Source organism: Pseudonaja textilis, chromosome 5 (assembly GCF_049901715.1).
Source record: "Pseudonaja textilis isolate UNSWEBS1 chromosome 5, rPseTex1.2, whole genome shotgun sequence".
NCBI lineage: Eukaryota > Metazoa > Chordata > Lepidosauria > Squamata > Elapidae > Pseudonaja > Pseudonaja textilis.
In genome coordinates, this window is record NC_141994.1 from 51,845,572 (window position 1) to 51,861,297 (window position 15,726).

At 35.9% G+C, this 15,726-nt stretch overlaps 1 protein-coding gene across 1 annotated transcript in view; it reads left to right on the top strand.

Annotated features, from left to right (window-relative positions):
• LARGE1 (LARGE xylosyl- and glucuronyltransferase 1) overlaps positions 1 to 15,726 on the top strand; it is a 347,751-nt gene that overhangs the window by 304,299 nt on the left and 27,726 nt on the right. Inside the window, exon 11 of the mRNA XM_026695460.2 lies at positions 10,922 to 11,085. Coding sequence (XP_026551245.1) covers positions 10,922 to 11,085 — 164 coding nt within the window. The remainder of the gene's footprint in view (positions 1 to 10,921; positions 11,086 to 15,726) is intronic.

Genomic DNA, 15,726 nt, shown 5'->3' on the forward strand with positions numbered 1-15,726 from the left:
ATGACAACTCTACGAATGATAGTGATCTTCAGAGGAAGAAACACAAAAATTTGGCATACCTGACCTTGGAGTTAAGATGGAGTGTTCAGAACACTAACGTGTGTAGTTGTCATGTGACTTTACAGTCGTTTTGCCCTTATTTCCCAGAAAGGGAAATAATAGACTCTTGAAAGAACTTTTAAGCAAGTGAATTTTAAGTTGTGTGGGTTTGTATAGGCAAGGGAGTCCAATTCCATTACCATAGCAGCAAACCAACTGGTTGGGGATAAAAATGAAGGTTTAAGAAAGAAGTATACCGTAAAAGCAGAATCTGTAAAGTGGAATATGTTGAGATTTACCAAATAATTTTTAAGAAAATATGTGAAAAAATATCAATATTAGATAATACTTTTATGGAAGAAAGTGATTGATAAACAAGATTCATTTATCAAAATTGAGATCTTTGAGAAGGTCCCACCAAGAAACTGGCGATCATTAGCACGAAAACTGCCTTTCTTCACAAGATTGCTTTTCTTGACTGTGCTCCAATCATAAACTTCCCAAAATAACAGCCAGGAATATAAATGTAGAAAAGGAACTGATTGATTGTATTTGTTCATTCATCACTTGTGTTTGTTTCTTTTTCTTTCTTGGAAGTATACAACACAAAATGCTAGGTAGTATCTTGCTCCAAAGTCCAAGTCTGAACAATGTCACTGAGGCCAGTTTAATTCTCTGACTTCCTTCGTATTTAGGTGATTGTCAGAATTGAACCGAAGCAATTAAATAGTCTGTCTACAGAAGAAAATAAAAGCAGAGCTTTGAGTTAAATTGAGAATAACTACTTCACTACTTGGAAGAACACTAATTAATTGTTGTGTATCAGCAGGACAATGTTGTATGTATGCATCCTGCTTCTAAAATGTCTCTTCTGTACAATTATTTGTAAATATTTTAAAGCTAAGATTTTATAGATATTTCTATGTATTTTTAGTATGACCCCAGCAACACTTTTAGAAATCAGAGCTAGTAATTACTAATTGACATTAAATAAATGAATATTAGATGATAAACATATATGGGCAAACATTCTTTTTCACCCCTGTGGAGAGCTACTCCTTAGAGAAGTGGTTGAAAGAGCTATAACAACTACACATTTATATTACTAGCTGGAAAACAAATCTATTAAGACAATTTTCAGCATGTTCTTCTGTGTACCCATTCTGTTGATTGATAACAGATTGAAACTTCATGTAACATTATAATTAAGAATAAAGTGATTATCTGTAATCATATCAGAGAACATTTTAAGAGATGCAGCTTCAGGCTAAGTCTCAGATATGAGAATTATCATGCCTCCAAACAAATATCTTCGATATAACTGTTAAAGATGTATTATTTGTTAATTACATTACTACTGTAATGCAATCAAAACAAATTTTATCATCTAATAGTATATATAAAGCAAAAATTAAAACTTCTGTGTTTAGATTAAAACTAATCAAAATCATAATAGCAGTAATTACATCAAAGCCTACATAAAACCACAAAAAGCAAAAGAAAATAAGATGGTATCAGGTGTCCACTAAAGCAAAGGCCCTCCAACAACTACATTTTAAGCATTTTCTGGAAATCCAAGAATACCAGCATTAAAAGCAGAGCCTTCTTGCTTTAGCCTTCTGAACCTCTTAAAAATGTTCCTCCCTAACTATAACTCCCTAACTCCCTAACTAACCAAGCCAATAATGGTTGGAAGAGATGCCCCTGTAAGTATCTAGGTACCAAGCTATAAAACACCATATAAGTCAATACCAGCAACTTAAATTGTAGTTAGTAACCAATCAATAACCCATACAGAACCTACAGAATTAGTATTATATGTTCCCAATGATGAGAGCCAGTGTGTCAGCAGGCTATCATATTTCTGAGTTCAGTTTTCAAGTAATCTTCAAGCAAATATACTGCAGTATACTGCAGTAGTCTAGCCAGGAAGCATTGAAGACATGAGCTACTGTAGCTAAATCTTCTTGCCATAGGTATGGTCACAATTGACATATTCATTAAATGTGTGTATAAGATTTGGGAATCCTATCATTTTTGTATGTATCAATTTTGCCTCACAAAATAAAGGTCTGCTACTGGAATCCATAATAGTCATGCTCGTAAAAGACAGGATCATGTTAAACTACAGTAGTCAGACCTGGTGGAACTGTAACATTAATGTGACTGCAAATACTGAGGGTTGCAGTCACAGCAAATTTGCAGAGTACTAGATTGAGGAATTCTGCTGTAGAGGAAGAATAATGGATACTTCTATAATTTGGTAGGTCAGGAATAAACTTTACTTCCCTAAATTAGGTTCCATTTACATTAAAAAAAAACAAATTATTTGATACTTGAAAAAAAAAGAGTGTTCAACTGGAAAGCCTTTGTGCAGGTGGACACCTTAAACTTCAAATATTTCTGTAGAGAAAACAACATAAGAGCAGCTTGAGTTTTCAGCTCCTGGGATCATTGCTTCGTGCAAGTTTATAAGATGAAAAGCTGTATACAATATGCAGAACTTTAGAGTAAAATTCATCTAGAGAGAATAATTCTAAATGAATATGTGGATGGATGGATGGATGGATGGATGGATGGATGGATGGATGGATGGATGGATGATGGATAATGTTCAAATCCTGTCAGTTTGCTAGCCATAGAGAATCACATAATTATAAAACATAGGTGTGTTATGCATGCAAATTAGTTGCATACATCATTCCACAGATCATATTGTGATCCCTGGAAAGATGATGTGTATTATTGTTCTTTGGGATAAAGAAGATGAAAGGTTCTTTTTGAATAGAATGAATAGCAATTAAGAGTCGTATCTGAGATTTAAAAAAATCTAGCTCTCAGTGTGAAGTATGCAATGATAACAGGTAAGTGTGCTAAAGTATGATACACTAAAAGGCAAATATTCATTATCTTTTTCCCCCAAGGTGCATGATTACCTGCTTATTTCTTGATACTTAAGAATCCATCTTCCATTTTTTGAATTAACAATACTGATATTGAAGTATCACGAACTTTGCTCATACAGCTCAAATAAGAAGCATGTTAATTAAAATAATAATATTGACAATTTAGCCTTGCAGTCTTAGTCTGTAATCCAAAACACTTACAGGTGCATATCCAGATGCTTAAAAGAAATATCCTGGGATTTCTTTAAACCATTCAGAAAGAATGATTGCAAAAAAAGACTAACATTTCATCCTTTATGCTTAATCAAAAGTAAATTTACTACCCAAATGTTGCAAAGAGAAAAACAATAAAAAACAGTCTGTGGTCCTTAGAACAGGGGTGTCAAACTTAAGGCCCAGGGGCCAGAGCCAGTCTGCAGGGTACTTCGATCTGGCCTGTGAGGCCATCTTGGAAACAGCAAAAGAAAGGCCCGTGGTGCCTCTGCCAGCGAAAACAGAGCTCGGGAGGGTCACATGCGCTCTTCCCTGAGCTCAGTTTTTGCTGGCAGAGGGTTGCAGGAGGCCATCACAGCTGGAAATGGAGCTCGGGAGCCCATTTTCTCTGGTAGAGTGCTCAGGCCACCAAAGGCACCCCTGACACATCTGACATCAAGCTGGCCATGCCCACCCTGGACAAGTCCACCTTGGCCTCCCAAGGTCAAACACAATCATGATGCAGCCTTCAATGTAATTGAGTTTGACACTCCTGCCTTAGAAAGTGTGAAGAAATTTCTCAGAAAATAGGAAAGGTGCTTCTATTTAATTTGGTGGCTCTTACAATTTAATAGAAAGACTTTCAAATCCTTTGTAGCATAGTGACCTGATTTGGATCCTAACAGTATCATAACCTAATGTTCAATATCTTGAACTTACTGCAAGAAAACTAAAGCATTGAGTTAAAAATAATCCATTCACAGATCTCTTCAAGGAAGAGATAGGCTTTTTCACAAGTCCAAGAGTTCACAAGGTCCTGTGGGCAGCTTTCAAACTGCAGAAGTTTTTCCAAGTATCTTGAGCAAGTTGCCAACAGAAAATAAATAAACCTATTATAAATGAACTGTAAAAGCTGTAAAATAAATAGTAAAAGCAAAGCAATGGGTAAACTGAGCAACAGGGACCAAGATTTCTGATTTGCATAACTTTATCTAATTCCCAGGGGTCATATATTATAATTTAATCTCAGAATGTACAGCAAATACCACATGCAAACTAGTCATTTCTTGTTTAGGATAGGATAGAATATAAGATGTTGTTATAAATGAATATAACAACAGGAGAGGATACAATAGGGATAAGGATAGGATTATCTTAGGATAGTAGTCCTACTTGTAAGTATTTATTTGTGCTATTACTATTAAGCAAGCAAGGTACTTTTTACTGTTGCCTGTGGTCAGATGGAAGACTCTGTTTTTAACTGAATAAGAGAACCCATGAGCAGAATGTTGGCCAAATGTGATCCACAAGACCAGATTATGTAGTTTCAAGCAATTCTATCAATTTTCAGTCAAAGTACATATAAAAAGAGCTTGGCCACAGTTTCATTTATGAAGAAAAGAATAATAATGTCAGGCAGTAATTAAAAAAGAACATTCCACTCTCTAATAGTGGGGTGGGGTGTTTTTTTTTTTTTTTTTTTGCATTTCTCTTAACTGGATTTCATTTATAACAACATGAGTATGTTTAGGTACATATATTCTACAACTGAGATATTTTTGATGAAAAAAATATACTTATGCATATAATTGAGTTCAGGCATTAATACAGCATTGCAGTGACAAAGAAGTATTTTGGGCCACTATCTGGAGGACAGGCATTGTAACAAGTGTAGAATTAGTGATCATATTCAAAGATGGAGAGGAGAAGAGGGAGAAATGCACATACACACATAATATAGCTCCTTTCCAATACTTTTCTTAAGTTGCAGTTAATATAGTAAGGAATAAAGATAAAGTGGGCAGGTATTTTGCACCATTTTTCTATAGTAGATAAATAATTAATTTCATAACATTGTTCCATAATCCATAACTAAGTTATTATGAGTTTAGAAGTTTGAAGTAATCTAAAAATCATTTGTGACCACAGTACTTAGATAATTGCTGTTTTGCAAGTATAAACATATAACCTGAGTATTTGTGAAATTGGAAAAAGAAGATATTGTGATATGTGATATCTTAAAACAATGATGCAGTTATACAGTAGCTAGTTTCAGCTTTTTAACACCTACTTAGCCTGATGACTTGGATTGATAAGAGATGTTAAATATCTTTCCAAGAAAAGAAATTGAAAGAAAATTAAGATAATTCATGTAGCAATTTCTGAGTTTATTTAAAATGTTGATATTATCTATACTGTAGAGAAAATGAAATGAATTAGGTTGTGATCATTTTTAGTGATAACTATGCTGAAATTTAAGTTGATGAGTTTGCTCTCGCAATGATAAGCAAAACAAGAGTGAGAGAACAATCCAAAATTAGTGTTTGAGCTTAAAAGCTGCAACTGTTAGAGTTTTGACGCCATTTATAACCTTTATGGTACCTCTTAATAAGTCATTTCTTGTAAGTAGAAGCTTAGAAGATGACTGAGGCAGTCAATGAGAAAGAATAAAAGTACAATAGTCTTCAGTTACTAACCACGGTTCGGACAGGCAACTCTGTCACAAAATGAAACATCATGCAAAACATCACAACTGTGACTTTGCCAACTTCCCCACTCTTCAGAAGCTGACTGTGAAGCATGCAAATGGAGATTATGGGACACTACAACAGTCTTGAATACCCACCAGTTGTAAAGCACCCAAATGTGACCAAGGGAATAGTCCAGCGCCAGTTCTAAGTGCAAACACCTGTTGTAAAGAGTTACGAATGCTGTTGTAACTTCAGACATTAAACATGAGTCATTAAGTAAGAACAGCCTGTAACAGAAGTGGCTATTCAGAATTAATTTTAAAAACACAGGGGCTAGAATTATTGTAAAAACAAAAATATTCATTAATGTGCCATTTGTTACTGATATCAAATGGTTTTATTTATTAATTTCAAAGGGCTCATTAAACACCATCTAAATTCTTGAAATATCTAATTAAAAATGAAAAAAGTAATTATAATGATAGTTCTCACATAGCAGTTGGAAAACATAAAACATCAAATCTGTGGGAGAAAGTAGAAGACTCTTTTTCATTCAAAGATATCCATTGGCCATCAAAGGAAACTTTGCTGTATCTCATCAGAAGTTATTTTGATAGATTTAGAAAAGGAGAATAGTTGCTCAGACTAAACACAATTTTTGAAGACCAATTGAATAAATTCTAATTTACAAAATTACTTAAAAAGTAATGGGGATTTATTGAGAGAGGAGTTGCTTTAGACCAGGGGTGTGAAACTGATAGCCTGTGGGCCTTATGTGTCACGCATAGGCAACACCCACCCCAGCTCTGGGAAAATGTCATGAAATGTGATGTGGCTAGTCTGACACCTGTGCCTTAGGCTGTAGTTTAGATCAGGACCCTATCATGTGAAACTTACAGAAGTTTGCTTGTGGGTTAGTAGTGGAGGTGGGATAAAAAATTCTAGATTTGGCAATGGATAACAGAAAAAAATATTGCTGTAGCTTATATTACTGTGGTGTAGTTTGGTTTCTGTTACTATTTTAAACAGCTGTTATGAAGCATTAAAATAATGGGGGACAGGATTCTTGGAGCCAACCAAATGATGATATTAAAAACTGTCCATACTTGATACAACCCTGAAGGCCAGGGTTTTTGTAAAAGGTGATATATTGTTGCAGCCCGGTTGTTTGTAGATTTGGATGAAAAGATGGGATATAGATAATCAAATTAAAACTCTATGAAATGGAGAACAAAATTAGATGGAACCACTAAGAGGATGCTTAGGATTCTATTGCAAGACTGGAAATTGCTTTGGTGACATGTGAATGTGTACACGAGTATACGCATGTATGTGTAAACTTGACTGTGAATGTATATTTCACATCCTAACACAGTAATTTTCAGCATTTGATCCCTAGATTATGTTTGATCATAACACCCATTATTCCTGGCTAGTGTGGCAAATAATTGAAGGTAAACCAGCAGAGATAAGGGTTTGGAATCCCTGAGTATGGTTACTTGATTCAGAAGCAATTTTAGTTCCCTTCTCATTGCTGCCCCATCAGTCATGGTGTGAGGGAAATCCTAAGATCTATTCTATTTGGAGGGATGGGAACAAGGTAAAAAGTGTTTTCTGAGATGGGTAGAAGTCCAACCTGGAATGCAACAGCTTTCTAAATTCTTGTGGCGTACTTGCTCTTTTATTTTCACACCTTTCAATGTCTGAGAAATATAAAATGCTGCTCTTAGCAAGGAGCCCTGAGGGACTTTCCTCCTGGATGCTGCTGTGAAGGAGAATGTTTTTCCATCACAGCAATGCACTGTTCCTGTAGAGATTCGCATCATGTACCACCTCTCTCTTCCCACAAAGTCCAGCAGTTCTAAAATAAGTAGTTTCACCTTCTTAGCACATTATAAGAATTTGATCAACCTTTTTGTTGCTTTAATAATGCTTAGAGGTGCTATGATTTCTTTATCACACATCCTGTAATTTATATTTTAGATAACTGAATAATGATGATGTCTGCAAAATATTTTCACAAATGTTTGTTCCAATATTTTACTTGGTGATATACCTATTTCTATGTGAGTTTAGAGGAGGAGGCCTAAAGAGAACATATTTATCTGTCTCTCTTCCACGTTTTTTGTCCATTGCTGCAGCCAGATTTTCTTCTTTATGCCATAGAAGTCACAGTCAACCCCATAATAGAGCTTTGCTGTCTCAAGCTTAAATGAAATGGCCATAGATTGGCTTCAATTGAATCTCATAAAATATGGCATGCAAATGGAGGAGACAATCAGTAAGATTGGTAGTAGAGACATCTGGTAAGCTGCCAATGGTGGCTCACACTCAGAACTACACAAGACATTTTGGTGTCTGGGCCAAACAGCATGATAGTCCTACTGTCTACAAAGAAACTCTGGATGCTGTAATCCTTACGCTGAGAGTTAGAACATTCATTTAGGACTGCAGGGTGGACCATACAACTTGTAGCTCAATTTGACTTCCGGTTGCGTTTCCTTCAAGGACGGATCGAAGACCATGATTGTGTGCGGCTTCGATCCATGTTGTATCTGTTAGAAGGCTCTGAACGGGGCTAGAACCACCTTGGAGGGGTGGGAAGAAAGGGGAGACCACCTGTTGGGTCAAGGGGAGCCACATCTCCCCTCCTTGGTTAGGTAAACTCCCCCCGAAGATGGCCTGCAACGGTGGCTAAAGAAGCCACCCTGAAGAAGAAGAGCTATCCAGGAAAAAGATCATGCAGGAGCAGTGAAGAAGCGGACAGTGTGTAGGCCAAGCAAATCAAGCGCAATATCTGAACATAAGGTACCCTAGATTTAAAACTTTAAAGAGACTTAAAAAAAAAAAAGAAAGATTGGAAAAGCAGCGACCAGAGGCAGTGGGGAAAAAAAAAGGACATAAGTAAAAGTGCTTTGAACTGTAAAAGAATTAAATTGAAAGAGGAAGCTAGAAGAAAATATCTGTGTAAATTGGATTATACTAAATTATATAATTGGCACTAAATAGGCATACTTAAAAGCTGAACTTGAATGTGCCAAAAAGAAAAAAATATGCAATAATTGGATTTATTGGATTTTTCAAACTTAAAAGCCCTAAAAGGGAAAGGAAATTGAAAAGAAAAGGTGGAACTTGGATATAACAGAGAGTGCCACCTAATGATAAAGGAAAAATTTCAGTGACTCTTTAAAAAGTATTTGGTTCCCTAAAAACTGGAACTTGATACAAAGTAAGAGGAACCATGAAACAATAAGTTAGAAACCCTGAAATGTGAAATTACTATACTATAAAGGAAGAAGAAAGAAGTCTGAACCCTGGGAATACTAGGTGACTTTGAGAAAAATTTAAAACTCAACAGAAGGAACTTAACAATAAAAATATATGAACATTTGACTATTTTGTCCCTGGAAACTTGAAACAGGATTTAACAGAAGTGGATGGTTAGAAGCTGGTTTAAATTAATAACTGGACAACTGGACTGGACTTAAATACTGAAGAAAGAGATAAAAGAAATATTAAAATTAAAAGAGGTGCACAAAAATTGCAGAATAGGGTTTGGAAATAAAATTGGACTTAAGAAGTATAAGAGAAATGATATGGAGAAAAGTGGAATTGTGCAGTATTGCTTTACAAATGCTAGAAATGGTGTCGTTGGAGAACAAAGATGAACAAGGAGAACCAGAAGGGGAGGAGTTGATTAAAGAAGAGGCCAGCCTCAATGAACAAATGACACAATGAACATTAAAACCAGGGGGAAAGCATGGAAATTAAAACTGGGAGGTCTGAGGGGACAATTAAAGAGGTAATTGTTCGGAAAGTCAAACAAAGAAAAGGGAAACAGCGGAAAAGAGAATTACAGGAGAAAGGTCAAAAGAGGGAGGGGGATAAAAATTGGAGTCAGAAATGGAGGGGAAAAATAAAAAAAAATAGAGGAAAAGCGGAATAAGGGAAAGAATCAAAAAAGAAGGGGATATAGAAAGCCAAAAAAATGAAAAGAAACTACATGGCTAGAAGACCTAGAGACAGAGAATAAGAAAGGGGATTCTACGAGGTAATACATAAAGAGGTATAAGAATATAGATTGTAAAAAATGGAATGATTGGAACTGATGTTTTTTTCTTCTTTTCTATTTGATTACTTTCTAAGAATCATTGTTAAATTAACTGGAACACATGTAACAATGGGATTATTATAAGAATGTCAATTACATTAAATGAAATTAAAAATATAGTTAAATGAACTATGAAAATTGTACTAAAAAGACAAATATCAGTTTCTACAATTAGCTGAAAAGATTAATGTATTCAAAAAAATAAATATCTTAGAATAAAGAAAAGAATATCATGTGGAATCTAACCTAAAATGTATATGTGATATGTAGTATTTAGGTGATAACTAAAAATGATTATATTATGGTAATTTTTAATATGAGTTAAAGGGGAGTAAACTGAATGATGTATAAGACAAAAGGGTGGTGCACTCAAATGGGGAAATGTTTGGAATTATTAAAACTAAGATTAAATGTATTGAATAATGAAATAAGAATATAAGAGGAAATAGCAAATATGACAGCTAAAAGTATAAAAGTACAATGAATATAAATTAAGAAATAAGAATTTTAAGATACTATATAAAGAAGATAAGGGTATAATTAAAGAAAAACAATAAGTTAAGATATGAACTAAAATGGATAGAATAAATGTGAAAAACATAAGAATATTTCTGAAAATTTCTAGAAAATGGAAAATGTAATGATACAATAAGAATCTGAATATGTAAGATAAATATGTAATTATGGTCATGTTTGTATGGAAATGTAAAAATTTGGAATCACACTGTTCACCAAAAGAGATGTTTGTAAAAGATAAAAATAAAAAAAACTTTTTGGAAAAAAAAACACGTAGCTCAATTTCTCCACAAAATTTAGGATGAGCTGTCAGGAATTAATATCAGTGGCCCCATGCATCTGCTCTCTGAGGCACTTAATTAAACAGCTGCAGGAAGGTTTGAGTCTGGGCTCATCCAAACTGTCAGGATGGGCTTATCCAAATTGCCTGGTTACCTCATTGCCAAAAGAGGCTGGCAACTATTTAGGGAGAGAAAAACAGAAATCAGTGACCTCTATGAACCCCACACTAACATATGAAGTAGCTCTTCATTTAGGGCTTGCAAACTGACTTTATGGTTTGGGAGGCGGTCATATACAGAGTAGATATGATATCATATGAGACACTTGATTTTATATTTGTTCTTCAGTAAAAGATTCTAATTAATATTCTCTTGTTTATAGTTTTTTGTGTTTTTGTGTATTAGCTACAGAAACAACTATCCGAGCTGGATGAAGATGACTTATGTTATGAGTTTCGGCGAGAGCGTTTCACCGTCCATCGGACTCACTTATATTTTCTACACTATGAGTATGAGTTTGCTACAGATAATACAGATGTTACACTGGTGGCACAGCTCTCCATGGACAGGTAAGGAATGTAATGTTATGTCCTCATAGACAGTTTATACAAATGCAATTACTTCCAGTTGGTGATTTTAGAAAATTTTATATGCAATCTCTCGGTGGAAGAAATTATATTTTAAGCCTTTTGGCAGTAAATACCACAGTTATTTCCTTTTCTTTTGAAGTATTAGCAGTTAGACTAACAAGAAGGGGAAGATCAAGCTTAGAGTGAGAAATTTCTGTGATGTACATTTGAGAGAATTATGTGTTTGGAATGGATAGATTGATTTTGTTTGCAGTTAGGTTAGATATATGGCATTATTTAGAAAAAGGAATAACCAAGTAATATTGAATGGTGACTCAATAAGATATTTTTATTAATTCTCTATTTGCTTCTGCAGCATAGTTCCCTTGCTCGAGTTGTATTGATTATTTTTTTCTAAATTAGTTTTTTGACCTACAGTTACCACTGACCTTGATACATACATAAGAAATACAGGTCTATCAAAGGCAATACCTTTGTGTGGGACACACTGTAATCCTTATCTCAAGGTCAAATGGCTTGGAGAAGGCATCACCTCTAGGGTCTAAAAAGGTACCCATTTTTTGGAGAAAGCAAGATTCTTCCAATTTTCCTCCAGGATTTTAATTCATTTTGGATTCAAGAGAATAATTTGTATTGATGGATGGAGGCACTTGTCTTTATTCAGAGAAGAAAAAAATACTACTCAGTCTGTTAGCCCTATCCTGTCCTATCTCATCTAACCTGTTTTCAGCTTCTTTTCAGTATCAGGGGTGGGCTTCAAAAATTTTAGCAAAGGGTTATCTGCCTGGTTGCTGGGTGAACATGGCCTAGTTGGCCTCCTGCACCATGGCAGGGGTGGCATTTTTGCCCTCCCCAGGCTCCAGAGGCTTTCCTTGAGCCTCTGGGAGGGCATAAAAGCCTCCCTGGACTCTGGAGGCTCTCTGGAAGCCAGAAATAGGCCCATTTCTGGCCTTCCCGAACTTCCGGAAGGCCCGTTTTTCACTCTCCCTTAGTGTCTGCGCACCCTGCACTTACCTGCATCCAAAACAGGCGACGTGGGGACTCCTGGAAGGGGTGGGATGGGCGGAGCCATCTAGGAATGGGATTTGGGGTTCTCTGAACTTCACAGAATCTTAGCTAAGGGCTATCCTAAACCCCTGCGAACCCGCAGCAGCCCACTCCTGATCAGTATGTTATTTATCAGACTTAGTGATTATTTCCTTCATGAAAAATCAACACGTATTATTCCTGCTAAAGAATCACTCAGTCATTTTATTTCCTGTTATGTGTTTCAGTGTGGGGGTTCTTATTTGTTTGGGGTTTTTTTTCAATTATCTTCAAACCTTTTTCTTTTTTCAAATTACATTTTTCCCATAGCAGTTGCACTCATTTTCTGTGATATTGTCATGGACAAGCTGAAATACTAATAATTGAGGCAGCTAATGTATTGATCTAGCAAGGCATGCAGCAGAAAGAGAGGACTAGATCAATCTGATTGCATAACTTTATAACCTGCTTCCTCTGAACATAAGGCCTGTGGCAGAGACTAGTTTTGTAGCAACATCTAAGTTTTAAGGTGCACTGTCGTAGGAAGTAAAATATTAAGAGCTGAACATGGAAGAGAAACATTGAGAAGAACAAAGCAGAAGCAGTTTCCAGACATACTGAAAAATCTCTCAGACTCTGCGACAAAAGCCTTCTGTTTTCTTGTCATGAGAAGTTTTTTCCCTCATTCAACAACTGAAAGAAGTATTATCTTGGAAGAGAAGGTTAGGTAATAAAAAAAAAAGTTATGTACTTGTACTGCAAGACCAGGAAGATAGAAGAAGCTTTCACTTTGGATTAACAAAAGATCCTAGTTTGTGTTAATAATTTACTCATTTGCTTTTAATGCAACCTTTAGCTATTCTACAGCATTTGGGAATTATGGTTTGATAAGCTGAACTGAAAATGTTTTTCTCTCTTTTAATTACTTTTCAAACTTCATTTGAAACTCCACTGATAAGCAGAAAAATCTGCAAAATAGACAAACAAGAAGCTTGATGTATTCACCATGAATAGCTTGGAGTTTTTCTTCACCATTTACTTATTACCTTTACTAAGACTATGCAGATTTTGAAAAATAGCTATCAGGGAAATACTAAATCAGAAGTAGTCCAATAGCATCTTTTCCAACATTTTACTAAAAAACATGTACTTTCATGAATAAATGTATTTGCTAGTTGGAAAAGGTGCTTCCAGATTCTTCCTATTTATTTGCCGTCATAGACTAACATAGATTTCCTTTTACAAAGAAATATTAGACTAGAAATTCATTAAGACCTGTTATTCCTTTCTTTCTTTTTATCAGCTACATTCCCAAACACAAATAACTCAGCCATTTCTTCTCTCAGTCAATAAACTGAACTGTGGTGCTGGCCATTTTTTCCATTTCTCCCAGAAGTGTCGTGGAGGCTGCATTACCAGCTGTCTTTCTTTTTTATTTCTATGCCCTTTCCACTCTGGAGGTAAAATTTAAAAACCCAGTGTGGTACATTTGGAACCATTGCTCAGACAGACTCAGAGGCACGTGAACATTTTCTTCTGTTCCTTAGTAGTTTTTTCCTCCTGGCCACAAGGGGAAAAGGGAGGAATGAAAATAAGAGATAAATGGAGGACTTATTAATCCTCCATTTATCTCTTATTTTCATTCCTCCCTTCTCCCCTTGTAGCCATGAGGAGAAAACTACTCAGGAACAAAAGAAAATGTTCACGTGCTCCTTTAGGGTTTTCACACACCATGAGGTAGTTAGTTGATCATAGAACTGAATGCTTAGTCTGAAGCAGAGGTGGGCTGCACATACTTTAACAACCGGATTGCCAAAAATGTGAGCGCATGCACCATCCTCACTTGCACGCAGCTGAAAAACCAAGGAAATTTCCTGCACGCAGCAGCCAGGGTAAGTAGATCAGGCAAGGCGCGGAACGCAGCTAGGTGGGGCACATGAGCAAAAAGGTGAGATATATAGGATGGGATAGGGCCTGGGTGGGGGGGCTGGCTCAACTAGTGTTCATAAATACCAGTACAGGTGAGCCGGTCTGAACTTGCAGCAGCCCACCACTGGTCTGAAGGCTCAACAGTACCAGATCTACTGTATGTGCAGAAATCTGATCTCTGGGTTTGACTGAGTATTTTACACAGGTTAGAGAGCCAATACAACATGCTTCCCACAATGAACTAGTTAGTGGTTTTAGTTCTACATCTACATCTACAACAAATTATAACAAAAGCCTTAGTAAGACCACACCTAAAATACTACATCCAGTTTTGGTCACCACACTATAAAAAAGATGTTGAGACTCTAGAAAAAGTGCAGAGAAGAGCAACCAGGATGATTAGGGGATTAAAGATTAAAACATATGAACTGTTAGAGGAATTGGGCATGGCTAGTCTAGTAAGGAAAAGGACCAGGGGAGATATGATAGCGGTGTTCCAATATTTGAGGGGCTGCCACAGAGAGGAAGGGCTCAAGCTATTTTCCAAGTCATCTGAAGACCAGACAAGGAATAATGGATGGAAACTGATCAAGGAGAGATTCAACCTAGAAATAAGGAGAAATTTTCAGACAGTGAGAACAATCAACCAATGGAACAGCTTGCCTTCGGAAGTTGTGGGAGCTTCATTGCTGGAAACTTTCAAGAAGAGATTGTACTGCCATTTGTCAGAAATGGTATGGGGTCTCCCAATTGGGCAGGGGATTGGATTAGATGACCCACAAGGTCTCTTCCAACTCCGTTAATCTAATTTCCAAATATAAGAATAATCTTCTTAAGGAAGGAGGAGGGAGGAAGGGAGGGAGGGAAGGAAAGGATGGATGGATGGATGGATGGAAGGAAGGAAGGAAGGAAGGAAGGAAGGAAGGAAGGACATTTCAAATTCAAGCTATTCACATTTGAAACAATTACATTAAATTCAAAACATCCAGCATACCACTAGTGCTTAATGTAACTAGGAAGCAGATTCTTCTAATCACTTCCCCGCAATTCTACTAAAAGCATACTCTTACTTTGGCCAAGGCTGAAAGCAGCCTCATTCCGCAAATGAGTGAATTCTGAAACAAGATTGCTTATTTCACAGGATGTCTGAAATAATATGGATTTTGATGGATCTTACATTTCCTACCCTGACTTTAATAAGCAAAAGAGACAGAAAAACTATTGCATCTCTGAATAAAAACAGCTTTGCATAAAGTCATATTGTTTTTTGCATTTATATCTTCATGATCATGTATTTTAATTGAATCTAGAATGGAAATAGTTCCTGGAAGCACACAGATTATATTGCAGTGCTGTTAATTAATGCAAGACTGTATTGTGCTTGCTAAAACACCCATGGCATATCTTGGAAATAAATTGTTTAAGGTGTTCCTCATTAATATTTTCTTCTGTATGTATTTGTGATTCACCATCTTTAACCAGAAAGCCTTGTTTTCCTGAGCGCAAAACAACCCTTTTTACTATTAGACTTTTATTACTATTATTATTTATTTGATGAAGCTTCTATTTATGCCTTTTTAATTTATCAATCTTTTTTGAAAAACCACACTGCCTTGCATTCCTTATGAACATAATAAAATGAACAGTGAAGTAATTACTTATCCC